At 34.5% G+C, this 17,690-nt stretch overlaps 1 protein-coding gene across 1 annotated transcript in view; it reads right to left on the reverse strand.

Annotated features, from left to right (window-relative positions):
- The window catches only part of CARMIL3 (capping protein regulator and myosin 1 linker 3), a 252,398-nt gene that overhangs the window by 102,727 nt on the left and 131,981 nt on the right, over nucleotides 1-17,690 (reverse strand). Inside the window, exon 27 of the mRNA XM_053702312.1 lies at nucleotides 884-1,056. Coding sequence (XP_053558287.1) covers nucleotides 884-1,056 — 173 coding nt within the window. The remainder of the gene's footprint in view (nucleotides 1-883; nucleotides 1,057-17,690) is intronic.

Genomic DNA, 17,690 nt, shown 5'->3' on the forward strand with positions numbered 1-17,690 from the left:
ACCCAAATCCCTAATCTAAAAATGAAAAAAAGCCTAACTCTAATCGGCGACCTCTTCTATCTTCATCCAGGACCGCGGAACTGAAGACCGGCGACCGCGGAACTGAAGGCCTTTGGTAAAAATACAATTTCTTAATTTCTCACACATATTTTATTCATATTAAATTATAGTTCCTATATAAATATTTTATGTCAAAGGAAAGCCCTATTTGCCCTAAGTGTGGGTGTGCATTTAATGTTAAAGAGGTAAATTATGGTCGAACAAACATATAGCTCAAATTCTAGGTTTTGTTTACGTTCAGAACTTGGAGTATTGCCTCCGTCCTTAAGGGTTAATCAAGTAAATGTGAAGTAAGAGAGAGTTATTATTGGAATACTTTGGGGATCACTATTGTGGTAAACTAGCTAAAAACATGTTTTGTTATGAAGTTAAAGTTTGCAGTGATATTGACTCTCTAATACAATCTTACCAGGTTGTCAAAAATGGCAAAAGTAATCCAATTTGTTTTTTAAAAGTCTCCAGCCCTTACACTTAAAACATTAGAGATTTTATTACTTTCACAAGCTGAAAAACATGCATGTGACATCTTATATGTGTACTGTAATATGTAATAAGAGGAGTTATTGCAGTCTTCATTTCACATTTAACCTGGAAAATCAGCTTGTGAGCATCAATAAGTTGATTAGACTTTACTGCAATATTTATATATTTTTTTTAAAATTCAAACATAAGATTCTAGAAAAATCTGACTTTTTTTTAACAAAGAGTGGTTAAAAACGTATTTATTTTATTTTGGATAAACAACCAACGCAAGATACTACTTACTATGACAGTTTATGTTATCTAATGTCCCTTTAAATACTGGTGATTAGGTTCCCCTCACCTCAGTTTGCTGTGTATTTCCACTCCTATCTGACGGAGCATATCCTGGATATGGGGTGGGCTGAGTCCATGCTGCTCTCTTAGCCTGCAGAGCATTGCACCTCCTCTTTGCGCATCTCGTGCTGCCCCTGGAAACAGGTCTTGAGTTGCCTCCCACATCGAATCTGCAATATTCTACAATTGAGAGATCTCATTATACTAATTATAAAAATGTATTCTGAGCTCTTCACGTCTGAGTCATTTCTCACCCCTATAATGAAACAGGTATTTTTTTTCTTTCATGAGTCAGTTAGAGCATACAATTTTAACAAACTTTCTAATTTACTCCTGTTTTTCTTTGTTCCGCTTATGAACCAGCCCATCTTTGGTTCAGCACCTAGATACAGCTTGCTGATTGGTGGCTAAATGTATCCACCAATCAGCAAGCGCTATCCAGGGTTCTGAACAAAAAATGGGCCGTCTCGTATGCTTACATTCCTACTTTTTCAAATAAAGATACAAAGAGAATGAAGAAAAATTGATAATAGGAGTACATTAGAAAGTTGCTCTATCTGAATCATGAAATAAAAATGATGGGTTCAGTATCCCTTTAACCACACAAATTATATAGAACATTGAGAATACACTTAAACAATCATAATAAAGAAAACACCATACAGATTCAGTGATTTTTTTTCTGTGTCATTTTCTATAGCATACATGGTAAACAATAGCATGTGAGTTGTTTACTCAATATTTTAATTAAAGGACCACTCAATGCAGTAGAATTACATAATTAACAAGTACATAATAAAGAGACAATGCAGTAGATTTTTTTCTGACAAATTTATTTTTCTCCTGTTTTCCGGCCTCCTGTACCATGTGATCAGCTAATCACAGACTAGTATACATATACCCTGTGAGCTTGTGCACATGCTCAGTAGGATCTTGTTCTTCAGAAAGTGTGAATATGAAAAGACTGTGCAAAATTTTAATTGGAAAGTGTCTTAAAACTGCATGCTCTATCTGAATCATAAAAGTTTATTTTGACTTGAGTGTCACTTTAAATGCCTTATCGTTCCATATTTAGCATCTGTTCACCTTTCAAAAACAATAACTTTTAGGACTATATACCTATATTTTCCAATAAAAACTAGTAACTGAAAATAAATAATACAGTTTATTATTTTCTCACTTTGCTCTTTATGCACAAAATGAGTAGGGATAATAAAAACTTCTCATATTATAAAGAAGACCAATTTTAATCAGCCAACCCTGATTCAAATTTCAAACACAAGTGACAACTTATTTTCACAATATGCATAAGCTTCTGCACTTAAAACAACAACATTCTTGCACTATGATCCTATAAAAGTTTAGAGAATAGTGTGAGACAGGTGCAGCATGTGCAGTAGCCCCAGGGTCCAAGTGCTGGGGGACCATAGCAGCCAGTTTATACATAGGCGTGTACCTATGTGGTCATTATCTTTCTTCATCTTATCATCATTATACAATGCAGTATACTCATCAGTGTAAAGATACTCATATCATTATACTTTGTAGCATACTCATAAGTGTATAAATACTCACATCATTATACTGTGCAGCATACTCATCAGTGTATAGATACTCACATCATTATACTTTGTAGCATACTCATAAGTGTATAAATACTCACATCATTATACTGTGCAGCATACTCATCAGTGTATAGATACTCACATCATTATACTTTGCAGCATACTCATCAGTGTATAAATACTCACATCATTATACTCTGCAGCATACTCATCAGTGTATAGATACTCACATCATTATACTGTGCAGCATACTCATCAGTGTATAAATACTCACATCATTATACTCTGCAGCATACTCATCAGTGTATAGATACTCACATCATTATACTGTGCAGCATACTCATCAGTGTATAGATACTCACATCATTATACTGTGCAGCATACTCATCAGTGTATAAATACTCACATCATTATACAGTGCAGCATACTCATCAGTGTATAGATACTCACATCATTATATTGTGCAGCATACTCATCAGTGCATATATACTCACATCATTATACTGTGCAGCATACTCATCAGTGTTTAGATACATCATTATACTGTGCAACATACTCATCAGTGTATAGATACTCACATCATTATACTGTGCAGCATACTTATCATTGTATAGATATTCACATCATTATACTGTGCAGCATACTCCTCAGTGTATAGATACTCAAAATCATTATACTGTGCAGCATACTCACATCATTATACTGTGCAGCATACTCATCAGTGCATAGATACTCACATCATTATACTGTGCAGCATACTCATCAGTGTATAGATACTCACATCATTATACAGTGCAGCATACTCATCAGTGTATAGATACTCACATCATTATACAGTGCAGCATACTCATCAGTGTATAGATACATCATTATACTGTGCATACTCATCAGTGTATAGATACATCATTATACTGTGAAGCATACTCATAAGTGCATAGATACTCACATCATTATACTGTGCAGCATACTCATCAGTGTTAAGATACATCATTATACTGTGCAACATACTCATCAGTGTATAGATACTCACATCATTATACTATGCAGCATATTTATCATTGTATAGATATTCACATTATTATACTGTGCAGCATACTCATCAGTGTATAGATACATCATACTGTGCAGCATACTCATCAGTGTATAGATACATCATTATTCTGTGCAACATACTCACCAATGTATAGCTACTCACATTATTATACTGTGTAGCATACTTATCATTGTATAGATACTCACATCAATATACTGTGCAACATACTTATCATTGTATAGATATTCACATCATTATACAGTGCAGCATACTCATCCGTGTATAGATACTCACATCATTATATAGTGCAGCATACTCTTCAGTGTATAGATACTCACATCAATATACTGTGCAGCATACTCATCAGTGTATAGATACTCACATCATTATACTGTGCAGCATACTCATCAGTGTATAAATACTCATATAATTATACAGTGCAACATACTCATTAGCGTGTAAATACTCACATCATTATACTGTGCAGCATACTCATTAGTGTATAGATACTCACATCATTATACTGTGCAGCATAATACTCATCAGTGCATAGATACTCATCATCATTATACTGTGAAGCATACTCATCAGTGTATAGATACTCACATCATTATACTGTAGAGCATACTCATTAGTGTATAGATACTCACATCATTATACTGTACAGCATAGTCATCAGTGCATAGATACTCATCATCATTAAACTGTGCAGCATACTAATCAGTGTATAGATACTCATCTTCATTATACTGTGCAGCATACTCATCAGTGTACATATACTCACATCATTATACTGTGCAGCATACTCATCAGTGTATAGATACTCACATCATTATACTGTTGAGAATAATAAGCAATATCTGTCTCTGTTTTTTGCAGTGCCTTGTGAGGTCTGAATGGGTTAATTTGTATGTGGGCATTATTAATCAGGAGGGCCACTCTGGTTAATGGGACCATAAAATATAGCTAGTTCTGATTGTGTTTGTTTATTTGTTTCTCAATCTAATCTTTTTCTATCCTTGTTTAAGTTCTTGCATTCCAGCTAGTATCAGTACATACTTAAATCCTGGTTATCTTGATATGCCAAATATATGAATGTATGTACACAACTCATTGTAAACATTGGGAATGTATCTAGTTCATCTCTGACCTTTGTTTTGTTTTGATGTATTATCAAACACAATTCTGATGTGTAACTGTTATTTACTTATGTTGTAACCATATTTGTTAAAACCCTTGCATTTTTTTAGCTAGCTAATCATAAACTGTAAATAGCCTAGATGTGGAATGTATAAATACCTGGGAAGGGGACTGACCCCCGCAGAGAAAACTTTGTATTGTTTCTCTCCATACTGCAGTGTGTAATCAATAAACAAACTCTTTTTAACCTGTCTTGGTCTGAAGAAATTATTCAGTCCAGGGTGAGTATATCACCAACACATGGCGTAGTCGGCAGGATGGCAAAATCTCAGACACCAGTCCAAGTGGCAAAGACTTTCTGCTCCAGGGACACTCAATTTAGACCGGTCTTCTGAATGGTAAGAACATTTTTGTTTTTAGTTTAACAGTAATTGAGTGTCTCTGGGTAAGGGATCAGAGCTGTTTGGCGTTCTGGGTGACGCTATCCTAAGAGGCTTTGTTTATTGATTTATTAATGTTATGTGTTGTATTGTGTAAATTGTTTTTGTAAAAAAGTTAAATCTTGTGACCTAGGAGGGTGTCTAAAAGGACACATAGTTACCTGTTCTGATTATATGTTTAGGAAAACCTCTTGGATAAGTCCTGATTAGACAGCTTTATTTTTTGTGAGAGCACTGATAGTATTCCCAGTGGAAATATTGTTAATCTTAGGAAGGGGCTATCCTGGGTAGACGTAAGACTGCAGCAGTCATTTAAGGGGACAGTATACACTCATATATACTCATTTTCATATAACTGCATGTAATAGACACTACTATAAAGAATAAGATGCACAGATACTGATATAAAAATCAAGTATAAAACTGTTTAAAAACTTAAACAGAGCTCTCAGTTTGCTCTGTTGAAAAGGACATAAACAGGAGCAAGTTGGAGTAGGTAACTGATGGTATTCTCATAAAACTGTGGGGAGTAGTCTGAAAGTCAGAGCAGTGTTATTTGCAAACCTATACATTTAAAAAAAAACAAACCAACAACAACTTTATGGTCTATAAATAGATAATCTACAAAACATTTATGCAAAGAAAAAAATGAGTGTATAATGTTCCTTTGAGGGCAAACACGTGGTGTAGTGTTGCCAGGTTGGGGTGGAGGTTCCCCTGATACAATACAATTCTCTTTTGTTCTGTTTTGTTGTTTTTTGTTGTTTTAGTTTTTAAGAATGTGTGTTAATTGTAAGTAAAAACCCCAAGTGACATTTAAAAAATATAAAAAAAATTAGTAAAAAGTCAATTTAAAATGGGACATAGTTCCTCTAAAGGCTGTTCCACTAATCCTAAATGGCCAAAGGGTTCCCCAGCAGAATATATGATTCAACACCATGTTTTTTTTGTAATAAGTATCATACTAAATGGCCCAGACTAACTCAAAACAAAGGGTCCAATATATGGCCAGAGGGTGGCTCTTGGAACCTAGATAAAATAAATACCCTAAGTAATGTTTTAATAGAGGTTTAAAAAAAAAACAACCCTACATCAGAAGAGTGGAAAGCATATTTTAAATGGAATACTGAGGCAGTAAAAAGACAGTGTGAGTCGTTAAAGGCTTCACTAGAGGATTATCAAAAAGAAAATAAAAACTTAAAATGAAATCTCCCAGTAAGGGAAGAAAAAGAGCAAAAAAATAAGAAAAAGAGTGCAAGGGGTAAAAGAATAAAATGTTTCAAATGTGGAAAGGTGGGACACATGAGCAAAGATTGTTGGTCACTCCAGTAGCACTAAAATACAGACACAAGAGCTGCATGTAAGAGGGGTATAGGAATATTGATAGATGGACTGATAAAAGTATGAAAAGTATGTGGTAGAAAAGTTTGTGTTTTAATGATTAAAAGATTAAATAATACATTAAAACTGTGCTTTAAATTTTTTAAGTAGGGTAAATCATGTTTTAGTGTTCTTTATCAGGGTGTACCCATGGACAAAGTAAGTGTATATTATACAATTTTGTAAAAACAGGAATAATTGAGAGGAAATGTATTTCTTTGTTAGATGGTTCAGAATGTAATGCTCATGAAAATGTGTATAAATATTGAAGAGGTGCTGGAGATATGTAAGGAGATATTAGAAGTTCTCATGGTGGGTTTTCTACCTTGGGAGTGAATATTTTTGAAGTTTTAATTAGTGGTTGATTGTCAGTGTTCAATGTGTCTCTGCTGTATGATTTTGTCAGAGCAATAGTGTACACTGTGTAGTTTAAGGTAAATGTAGTATTTTGTGTGTATAAGGTTTATTGTGTTCTCCACTGAAATTACACAGAATTATTGATGGTAAATTATATGCCGCAAATTTTCATATATACATGTTGTCTTGTATTGATTTGCAGAACTGGCCAGCTGCAATAATTATGCAAAGACAATATTTAGTTCAAATAATATTTAGTGGATGAATACAATTAAACCAGGTATAATCTTAATGAAGATGTTTGTATATGGTTGTCTAACTTCTTTTACTTAAGTTTTTTAAGTGGAATAAAATGTTTTAACTATTGAAAAATCTGACACAGATAAGACTTTTAAACTGCGTGCTATAAGAAAAAGGGAGGGGGGGAGAATATAGGCTCTGACTGTCAGTTCTTGATAGACAAAGTACATAGCCCTTTGTAAATATAGCCAAAAGCTTTAATGATTATTGGAGTTGGGAACAAGCACATATCAGAACCTTTGAGTGTAACTGTAGGTCCTGAAACAGAATGACATGTTCCAAAACTGTTCAATAATGTAATTAGGAAAAACTTACTGTGTGAACTAGGGAAAGTTTTCCTTAATGTGTCTGGAGGCGAACAAGAAAGTGTATACCTGCCTTGGAGTGATAATTGCAGAATCTATGTGTTAAAGATTTGTCACTAATACAATCAGCTGGGGAAGTGTTTTTGAAATTAAAGGGACAGTGTACTTGACATTTTTTATTGTTTAAAAATAAATAAATAAAAAATAGATAGTCACTTTGTTACCCATTCCCCAGTTTTACATGATCAACATGGTAGTATTGATAAACTTCTTTTACCGCTGTGATTACTTAGTATCCAAATCTCTGCAGACTACCCACTTATCTCAGTTTTTTATTTTTATAAACTTGCAATTTGGCAATTAGTGCTGCAGCCTATGAGCCTGCCTAGTTTTAACCTTTAACAAAGAATACCAAGCGAACCAAGCAGATTTGATGATAAGAGTAAATTTGAAGGTTGTTTGGAATTGCATGCCCTATCTAAATCATTAAAGTTTAATTTTATTGAGCCTGTAAAGAAAAATGTAAATTACCCTGTATTTTACAATACCCCCTGTGTAAAATGCTGATGACTATTAGTTTAACATTGCTCAGAAACAGGCTGTAAATATAATATCTGTTATGTTGATTTTGGAGACTGACATACAACTAACATCAATGCTTAAGTCTTTTCATATCCAGGTACTTGCTGCACAGTTAAAGAATGATAATCGTGTAGTGCATGCCATCTCACCTGGTGATCTTATAATGGTTAAAAGTTTTTCTAGAAAAACAGCTCTACAGCCAAAATGGAAGGGACTTTTCCGTGTACTACTTATCACGCATACAGCCATTAAAGTTGCAGAAGTTAAATCGTGGATCCACGTATCTCATTGTAAATTGGTGCCACCACAGACTGATCCTATCACTGGCAAGGTAATCCAAAAAGACTGAGCCTTTGGGAAGTATTATTCTTTGACAGTGTCTGACTGTTTCCTGAGATTTGACTAATTTGTACTTGTTATTATTCCTGTATGCTGCATTTACACTCTGGTGATGTTTACTAGAGTGTAAAGAGAAATCCCTGATTTATATACCTTCTAATAGTCATAACAGTTCATTTTTGTATGATTTATTTATTCTATTACTGTGTAATTGTTATATGTATACCAAACTCAGCATGTATCCTTTTATATTTTTGTGCATTCTCATTGTTCCCAGTTATGTCTGCCATACCACCCATGGGAACAAGACAATGCATTTATTGTTACTGCCACACTGATGGTACAGGTGCATGATGGATCTGTGGTTTCAAAGCACATATCCATGAGTCTGGTACCGCTGTATTAATAATGTTCTTTCAGTTAAAATACTATTAAATTGGGCATTTCGACAATGTATACAATGTTTCACTATTAATGAAACATTACTATACATTCATTTTTATTTTGCTTAATTTTTTGTAAACTACATATACAAATTATACTTGTTAAATTTTCTCCCAGTGATGATTGGATTAATTATTTTGGCTAATGTATCTGGGAGATTTTGTATATTGCACCTTCCCCACATTCTCTATTTGTTTTTTGTTTATTTTCAGATGGATTATTAGTTTTGAATCCATTTAATAGCAGTGAGCATTCAAGGTAGTTTTGGTGTTAATATAATTGTGCTCAAATACCTATACTTATGTTTAGCTATTAGATAGAGATTACAAAGCAATATATTGTATGTCTGTGGCAACCCCAGTCTCTTAAAGGGACAGTACATTGGAAAATTATTTTTATATTAATCTATTTTAGACTTGTAAGAGCAGCTGCAGAGTATAAAATTTATGAGAAATTGCATTTTCGGGTTTATTTGTGTATATTAAGTAGCTGGTTTTGTGCTTTAAAACTACAGCCTATCTTCAGGTAATATCATATTCCATTATGTTATCACTTTGTTTACACAGACTTTCATCCTTATCTTTTAATTATGTGGAGAACCAAAGCTCAATACTTAGAGAGAAAAATGGAAAAATTATAATTGTATTACTTACCCATTCTGCATGATACTTAGTTTAGTGTTTTGGTTTCTGATTTAACTTTTGGCCTGTCAGGATGGCTGGGAAAATTGGGGGTACAGATACTGCAAGGTTTGCTAATCTTTGTCGTACTAATTGTTTTTCTTTCTCTCGTAGTAATCTGTATCAAACTAATGCTACACAAGCTCTGTAACCTCATCAGCCCAGCAACCAGCAGACTGATGCCCTCCTGTGAAGATTCAGCCCCGCATGTGCCCATTCGCTATGGCCACGGCGACTCTATACTGCAGTTTGAAATGGAGTTCACCAGTCGGCGACTAAATTATATTGCTGTTTGATGCTATTGTCATAGAGTTTAACAGCATCAGAGGAGGGACTGTTGAAAATAATAAGCAATATCTGTCTCTGTTTTTTGCAGTGCCTTGTGAGGTCTGAATGGGTTAATTTGTATGTGGGCATTATTAGTCAGGAGGGCCACTCTGGTTAATGGGACCATAAAATATAGCTAGTTCTGATTGTGTCTGTTTATTTGTTTCTCAATCTAATCTTTTTCTATCCTTGTTTAAGTTCTTGCATTCCAGCTAGTATCAGTAAATACTTAAATCCTGGTTATCTTGATATGCCAAATATATGAATGTATGTACACAACTCATTGTAAACATTGGGAATGTATCTAGTTCATCTCTGACCTTTGTTTTGTTTTGATGTATTCTCAAACACAATTCTGATGTGTAACTGTTATTTACTTATGTTGTAACCATATTTGTTAAAACCCTTGCATTTTTTTAGCTAGCTAATCATAAACTGTAAATAGCCTAGATGTGGAATGTATAAATACCTGGGAAGGGGACTGACCCCCGCAGAGAAAACTTTGTATTGTTTCTCTCCATACTGCAGTGTGTAATCAATAAACAAACTCTTTTTAACCTGTCTTGGTCTGAAGAAATTATTCAGTCCAGGGTGAATATATCACCAACAATACTGTGCAGCATACTCATCAGTGTATAGATAGAGCATTATACAGCCCAGCATACTCATCAGTGTATAGATACTCACATCATTATACTGTGCAGCATACTCATCAGTGTATAGATAGAGCATTATACAGCCCAGCATACTCATCAGTGTATAGATACTCACATCATTATACTGTGCAGCTTGCTCATCAGTGTATAGATACTCACATCAGTATACTGTGCAGCATACTCATCAATGTATAGATACTCATATCATTATACTGTGCAGCATACTCATCAGTGTATAGATACTCACATCATTATACTGTGCAGCATACTCATCAGCGTATAGATACTCACATCATTATACTGTGCAGCATACTCATCAGTGTATAGATACATCATTATACAGTGCAGCATACTCATCAGTGTATAGATACTCATATCATTATACTGTGCAGCATACTCATCAGCGTATAGATACTCACTTCATTATACTGTGCAGCATACTCATCAGCGTATAGATACTCACATCATTAAACTGTTCAGCATTCTCATCAGTGCATAGATACTCACATCATTATACTGTGCAGCATACTCATCAGTGTATAGATACTCACATCATTATACAGTGCAGCATACTCATCAGTGTATAGATGCGCACATCATTATACTGTACAGCATACTCATCAGTGTATAGCTACTCACATCATTATATAGTGCAGCATACTCATCAGTGCATAGATACTCACATCATTATACAGTGCAGCATACTCATCAGTGCATAGATACTCACATCATTATACTGTGCAGCATACTCATCAGTGTATAGATACTCACATCATTATACAGTGCAGCATACTCATCAGTGTATAGATACTCACATCATTATACTGTGCAGCATACTCATCAGTGTATAGATACATCATTATACTGTGCATACTCATCAGTGTATAGATACATCATTATACTGTGCATACTCATCAGTGTATAGATACTCACATCATTATACTGTGAAGCATACTCATCAGTGTATAGATACTCACATCATGATACTGTGCAGCATACTCATCATTGTATAGATACTCACATCATTATATTGTGCAGCATACTCATCAGTGTATAGATACTCACATCATTATACTGTGCAGCATACTCATCAGTGCTTAGATACATCATTATACTGTGCAACATACTCATCAGTGTATAGATACTCACATCATTATACTGTGCAGCATATTTATCATTGTATAGATATTCCCATCAATATACTGTGCAGCATACTCATCAGTATATAGATACATCATACTGTGCAGCATACTCATCAGTGTATAGATACTCACATCATTATATTGTGCAGCATACTCATCAGTGTATAGATACTCACATCATTATACTGTGCAGCATACTCATCAGTGTATAGATACTCACATCATTATACTGTGCAGCATACTCATCAGTGTATAGATACTCACATCATTATACTGTGCAGCTTACTCATCAGTGTATAGATATTCATATCATTATACAGTGCAGCATACTCTTAGCGTATAGATACTCACATCATTATACTGTGCAGCATACTCATCATCATTAAACTGTGCAGCATACTAATCAGTGTATAGATACTCATCATCATTATACTGTGCAGCATACTCATCAGTGTACATATACTCACATCATTATACTGTGCAGCATACTCATCAGTGTATAGATACTCACATAATTATACTGTGCAGCATACTCATCAGTGTATAGATACTCATATCATTATACTGTGCAGCATACTCATCAGTGTATAGATACTCACATCATTATACTGTGCAGCATACTCATCAGTGTATAGATACTCATATCATTATACTGTGCAGCATACTCATCAGCGTATAAATACTCACATCATTATACTGTGCAGCATACTCATCAGTGCATAGATACTCACATCATTATACTGTACAGCATACTCATTAGTGTATAGATACTCACATCATTATACTGTGCAGCATACTCATCAGTGTATAAATACTCACATCATTATACAGTGCAGCATACCCATCAGTGTATAGATACATCATTATACTTTGAAGTATACTCATCAGCGTATAAATACTCACATCATTATACTGTGCAGCATACTCATCAGTGTATAGATACTCACATCATTATACTGTGCAGCATACTCATCAGTGTATAGATACTCACATCATTATACTGTGCAGCATGCTCATCAGTGTATAGATACTCACATCATTATACTGTGCAGCACGCTCATCAGTGTATAGATACTCACATCATTATACTGTGCAGCATACTCATCAATGTATAGATACTCACATAATTATACTGTGCAGCATGCTCATCAGTGTATAGATACTCACATCATTATACTGTGCAGCATATTCATAAGTGTATAAATACTCACATCATTATACAATGCAGCATACTCATCAGTGCATATATACTCACATCATTATACTGTGCAGCATACTCATCAGCGTATAGATACTCACATCAATATATTGTGAAGCATACTCATCAGTGTATAGATACATCATTATACAGTGCAGCATACTCATCAGTGTATAGATACTCATATCATTATACTGTGCAGCATACTCATCAGCGTATAGATACTCACATCATTATACTGTGCAGCATACTCATCAGTGTATAGATACTAACATCATTATACTGTGCATCAAAATCATCAGTGTATAGATACTCACATCATTATACTGTACAGCATACTCATCAGTGTATAGATACTCACATCATTATACTGTGCAGCATACTCATCAGTGTATAGATACTCACATCATTATACAGTGCAGCATACTCATCAGTGTATAGATACTCACATCATTATACTGTGCATACTCATCATTGTATAGATACATCATTATACTGTGCATACTCATCAGTGTATAGATACTCACATCATTATACTGTGCATACTCATCAGTGTATAGATACTCACATCATTATACTGTGCAGCATACTCATCTATGTATAGATACTCACATCATTATATTGTGCAGCATACTCATCAGTCGATAGATACTCACATCATTATACTGTGCAGCATACTCATCAGTGTTTAGATACATCATTATACTGTGCAACATACTCATCAGTGTATAGATACTCACATCACTATACTGTGCAGAATATTTATCATTGTATAGATATTCACATCATAATACTGTGCAGCATACTCATCAGTGTATAGATACATCATACTGTGCAACATACTCATCAGTGTATAGATACTCACATAATTATACTGTGCAGCATACTCATCAGTGTATAGATACTCACATCATTATACTGTGCAGCATACTCATCAGTGTATGGATACTCATATCATTAAACTGTGCAGCATACTCATTAGCGTATAGATACTCACATCATTATACTGTGCAGCATACTCATTAGTTTATAGATACTCACATCATTATACTGTGCAGCATACTCATCAGTGCATAGATACTCATCATCATTATAATGTGCAGCATACTCATCAGTGTATAGATACTCACATCATTATACTGTACAGCATACTCATTAGTGTATAGATACTCACATCATTATACTGTGCAGCCTAATCATCAGTCCATAGATACTCATCATCATTAAACTGTGCAGCATACTAATCAGTGTATAGATACTCATCATCATTATACTGTGCAGCATACTCAACAGTGTACATATACTCACATTATTATACTGTGCAGCATACTCATCAGTGTATAGAAACTCACATCATTATACTGTGCAGCATACTCATCAGTGTATAGATAGAGCATTATACAGCCCAGCATACTCATCAGTGTATAGATACTCACATCATTATACTGTGCAGCATACTCATCAGTGTATAGATACTCACATCATTATACAGTGCAGCATACTCATCAGTGTATAGATACTCACATCATTATACTGTGCATACTCATCATTGTATAGATACATCATTATACTGTGCATACTCATCAGTATATAGATACTCACATCATTATACTGTGAAGCATACTCATCAGTGTATAGATACTCACATCATTATACTGTGCAGCATACTCATCAATGTATAGATACTCACATCATTATATTGTGCAGCATACTCATCAGTCGATAGATACTCACATCATTATACTGTGCAGCATACTCATCAGTGTTTAGATACATCATTATACTGTGCAACATGCTCATCAGTGTATAGATACTCACATCACTATACTGTGCAGAATATTTATCATTGTATAGATATTCACATCATTATACTGTGCAGCATACTCATCAGTGTATAGATACATCATACTGTGCAACATACTCATCAGTGTATAGATATTCACATAATTATACTGTGCAGCATGTTCATCAGTGTATAGATACTCACATCATTATACTGTGCAGCATACTCATCAGTGTATAGATACATCATACTGTGCAACATACTCATCAGTGTATAGATACTCACATAATTATACTGTGCAGCATACTCATCATTGTATAGATACTCACATCATTATACTGTGCAGCATACTCATCAGTGTATGGATACTCATATCATTAAACTGTGCAGCATACTCATTAGCGTATAGATACTCACATCATTATACTGTGCAGCATACTCATTAGTTTATAGATACTCACATCATTATACTGTGCAGCATACTCATCAGTGCATAGATACTCATCATCATTATAATGTGCAGCATACTCATCAGTGTATAGATACTCACATCATTATACTGTACAGCATACTCATTAGTGTATAGATACTCACATCATTATACTGTGCAGCCTAATCATCAGTCCATAGATACTCATCATCATTAAACTGTGCAGCATACTAATCAGTGTATAGATACTCATCATCATTATACTGTGCAGCATACTCAACAGTGTACATATACTCACATCATTATACTGTGCAGCATACTCATCAGTGTATAGAAACTCACATCATTATACTGTGCAGCATACTCATCAGTGTATAGATAGAGCATTATACAGCCCAGCATACTCATTAGTGTATAGATACTCACATCATTATACTGTGCAGCATACTCATCAGTGTATAGATACTCACATCATTATACAGTGCAGCATACTCATCAGTGTATAGATACTCACATCATTATACTGTGCATACTCATCATTGTATAGATACATCATTATACTGTGCATACTCATCAGTATATAGATACTCACATCATTATACTGTGAAGCATACTCATCAGTGTATAGATACTCACATCATTATACTGTGCAGCATACTCATCAATGTATAGATACTCACATCATTATATTGTGCAGCATACTCATCAGTCGATAGATACTCACATCATTATACTGTGCAGCATACTCATCAGTGTTTAGATACATCATTATACTGTGCAACATGCTCATCAGTGTATAGATACTCACATCACTATACTGTGCAGAATATTTATCATTGTATAGATATTCACATCATTATACTGTGCAGCATACTCATCAGTGTATAGATACATCATACTGTGCAACATACTCATCAGTGTATAGATATTCACATAATTATACTGTGCAGCATGTTCATCAGTGTATAGATACTCACATCATTATACTGTGCAGCATACTCATCAGTGTATAGATACTCACATCATTATACTGTGCAGCATACTCATCAGTGTATGGATACTCATATCATTAAACAGTGCAGCATACTCATTAGCGTATAGATACTCACATCATTATACTGTGCAGCATACTCATTAGTTTATAGATACTCACATCATTATACTGTGCAGCATACTCATCAGTGCATAGATACTCATCATCATTATACTGTGCAGCATACTCATCAGTGTACATATACTCACATCATTATACTGTGCAGCATACTCATCAGTGTATAGATACTCACATCATTATACTGTGCAGCATACTCATCAGTGTATAGATACTCACATCATTATACTGTGCAGCATACTCATCAGTGTATAGATACTCACATCAGTATACTGTGCAGCATACTCATCAGTGTATAGATACTCACATCATTATACTGTGCAGCATACTCATCAGTGCATAGATACTCATCATCATTATACTGTGCAGCATACCCATCAGTGTATAGATACTCACATCATTATACTGTGCAGCATACTCATCAGTGTATGGATACGCATATCATTATACAGTGCAGCATACTCATTAGCGTATAATCACATCATTATATTGTGCAGCATACTCATTAGTGCATAGATACTCATCATCATTAAACTGTGCAGCATACTCATCAGTGTATAGATATTCACATCATTATACTGTGCAGCATACTCATCAGTGTATAGATACTCATCATCATTATACTGTGCAGCATACTCATCAGTGTAGAGATACTCACATCATTATACTGTACAGCACACTCATTAGTGTATAGATACTCACATCATTATACTGTGCAGCCTACTCATCAGTCCATAGATACTCATCATCATTAAACTGTGCAGCATACTAATCAGTGTATAGATACTCATCATCATTATACTGTGCAGCATACTCATCAGTGTATAGATACTCACATCAGTTTACTGTGCAGCATACGCATCAATGTATAGATACTCATATCATTATACTGTGCAGCATACTCATCAGTGTATAGATACTCACATCATTATACTGTGCAGCATACTCATCAGTGCATAGATACTCATCATCATTATACTGTGCAGCATACTCATCAGTGTATAGATACTCACATCATTATACTGTGCATACTCATCAGTATATAGATACTCACATCATTATACTGTGAAGCATACTCATCAGTGTATAGATACTCACATCATTATACTGTGCAGCATACTCATCAGTGTATAGATATTCACATCATTATACTGTGCAGCATACTCATCAGTGTATAGATACTCATCATCATTATACTGTGCAGCATACTCATCAGTGTATAGATACTCACATCATTATACTGTGCATACTCATCATTGTATAGATACATCATTATACTGTGCATACTCATCAGTATATAGATACTCACATCATTATACTGTGAAGCATACTCATCAGTGTATAGATACTCACATCATTATACTGTGCAGCATACTCATCAATGTATAGATACTCACATCATTATATTGTGCAGCATACTCATCAGTCGATAGATACTCACATCATTATACTGTGCAGCATACTCATCAGTGTTTAGATACATCATTATACTGTGCAACATGCTCATCAGTGTATAGATACTCACATCACTATACTGTGCAGAATATTTATCATTGTATAGATATTCACATCATTATACTGTGCAGCATACTCATCAGTGTA

This window comes from Bombina bombina, chromosome 2 (genome assembly GCF_027579735.1).
Source record: "Bombina bombina isolate aBomBom1 chromosome 2, aBomBom1.pri, whole genome shotgun sequence".
In the NCBI taxonomy this organism is placed as follows: domain Eukaryota; kingdom Metazoa; phylum Chordata; class Amphibia; order Anura; family Bombinatoridae; genus Bombina; species Bombina bombina.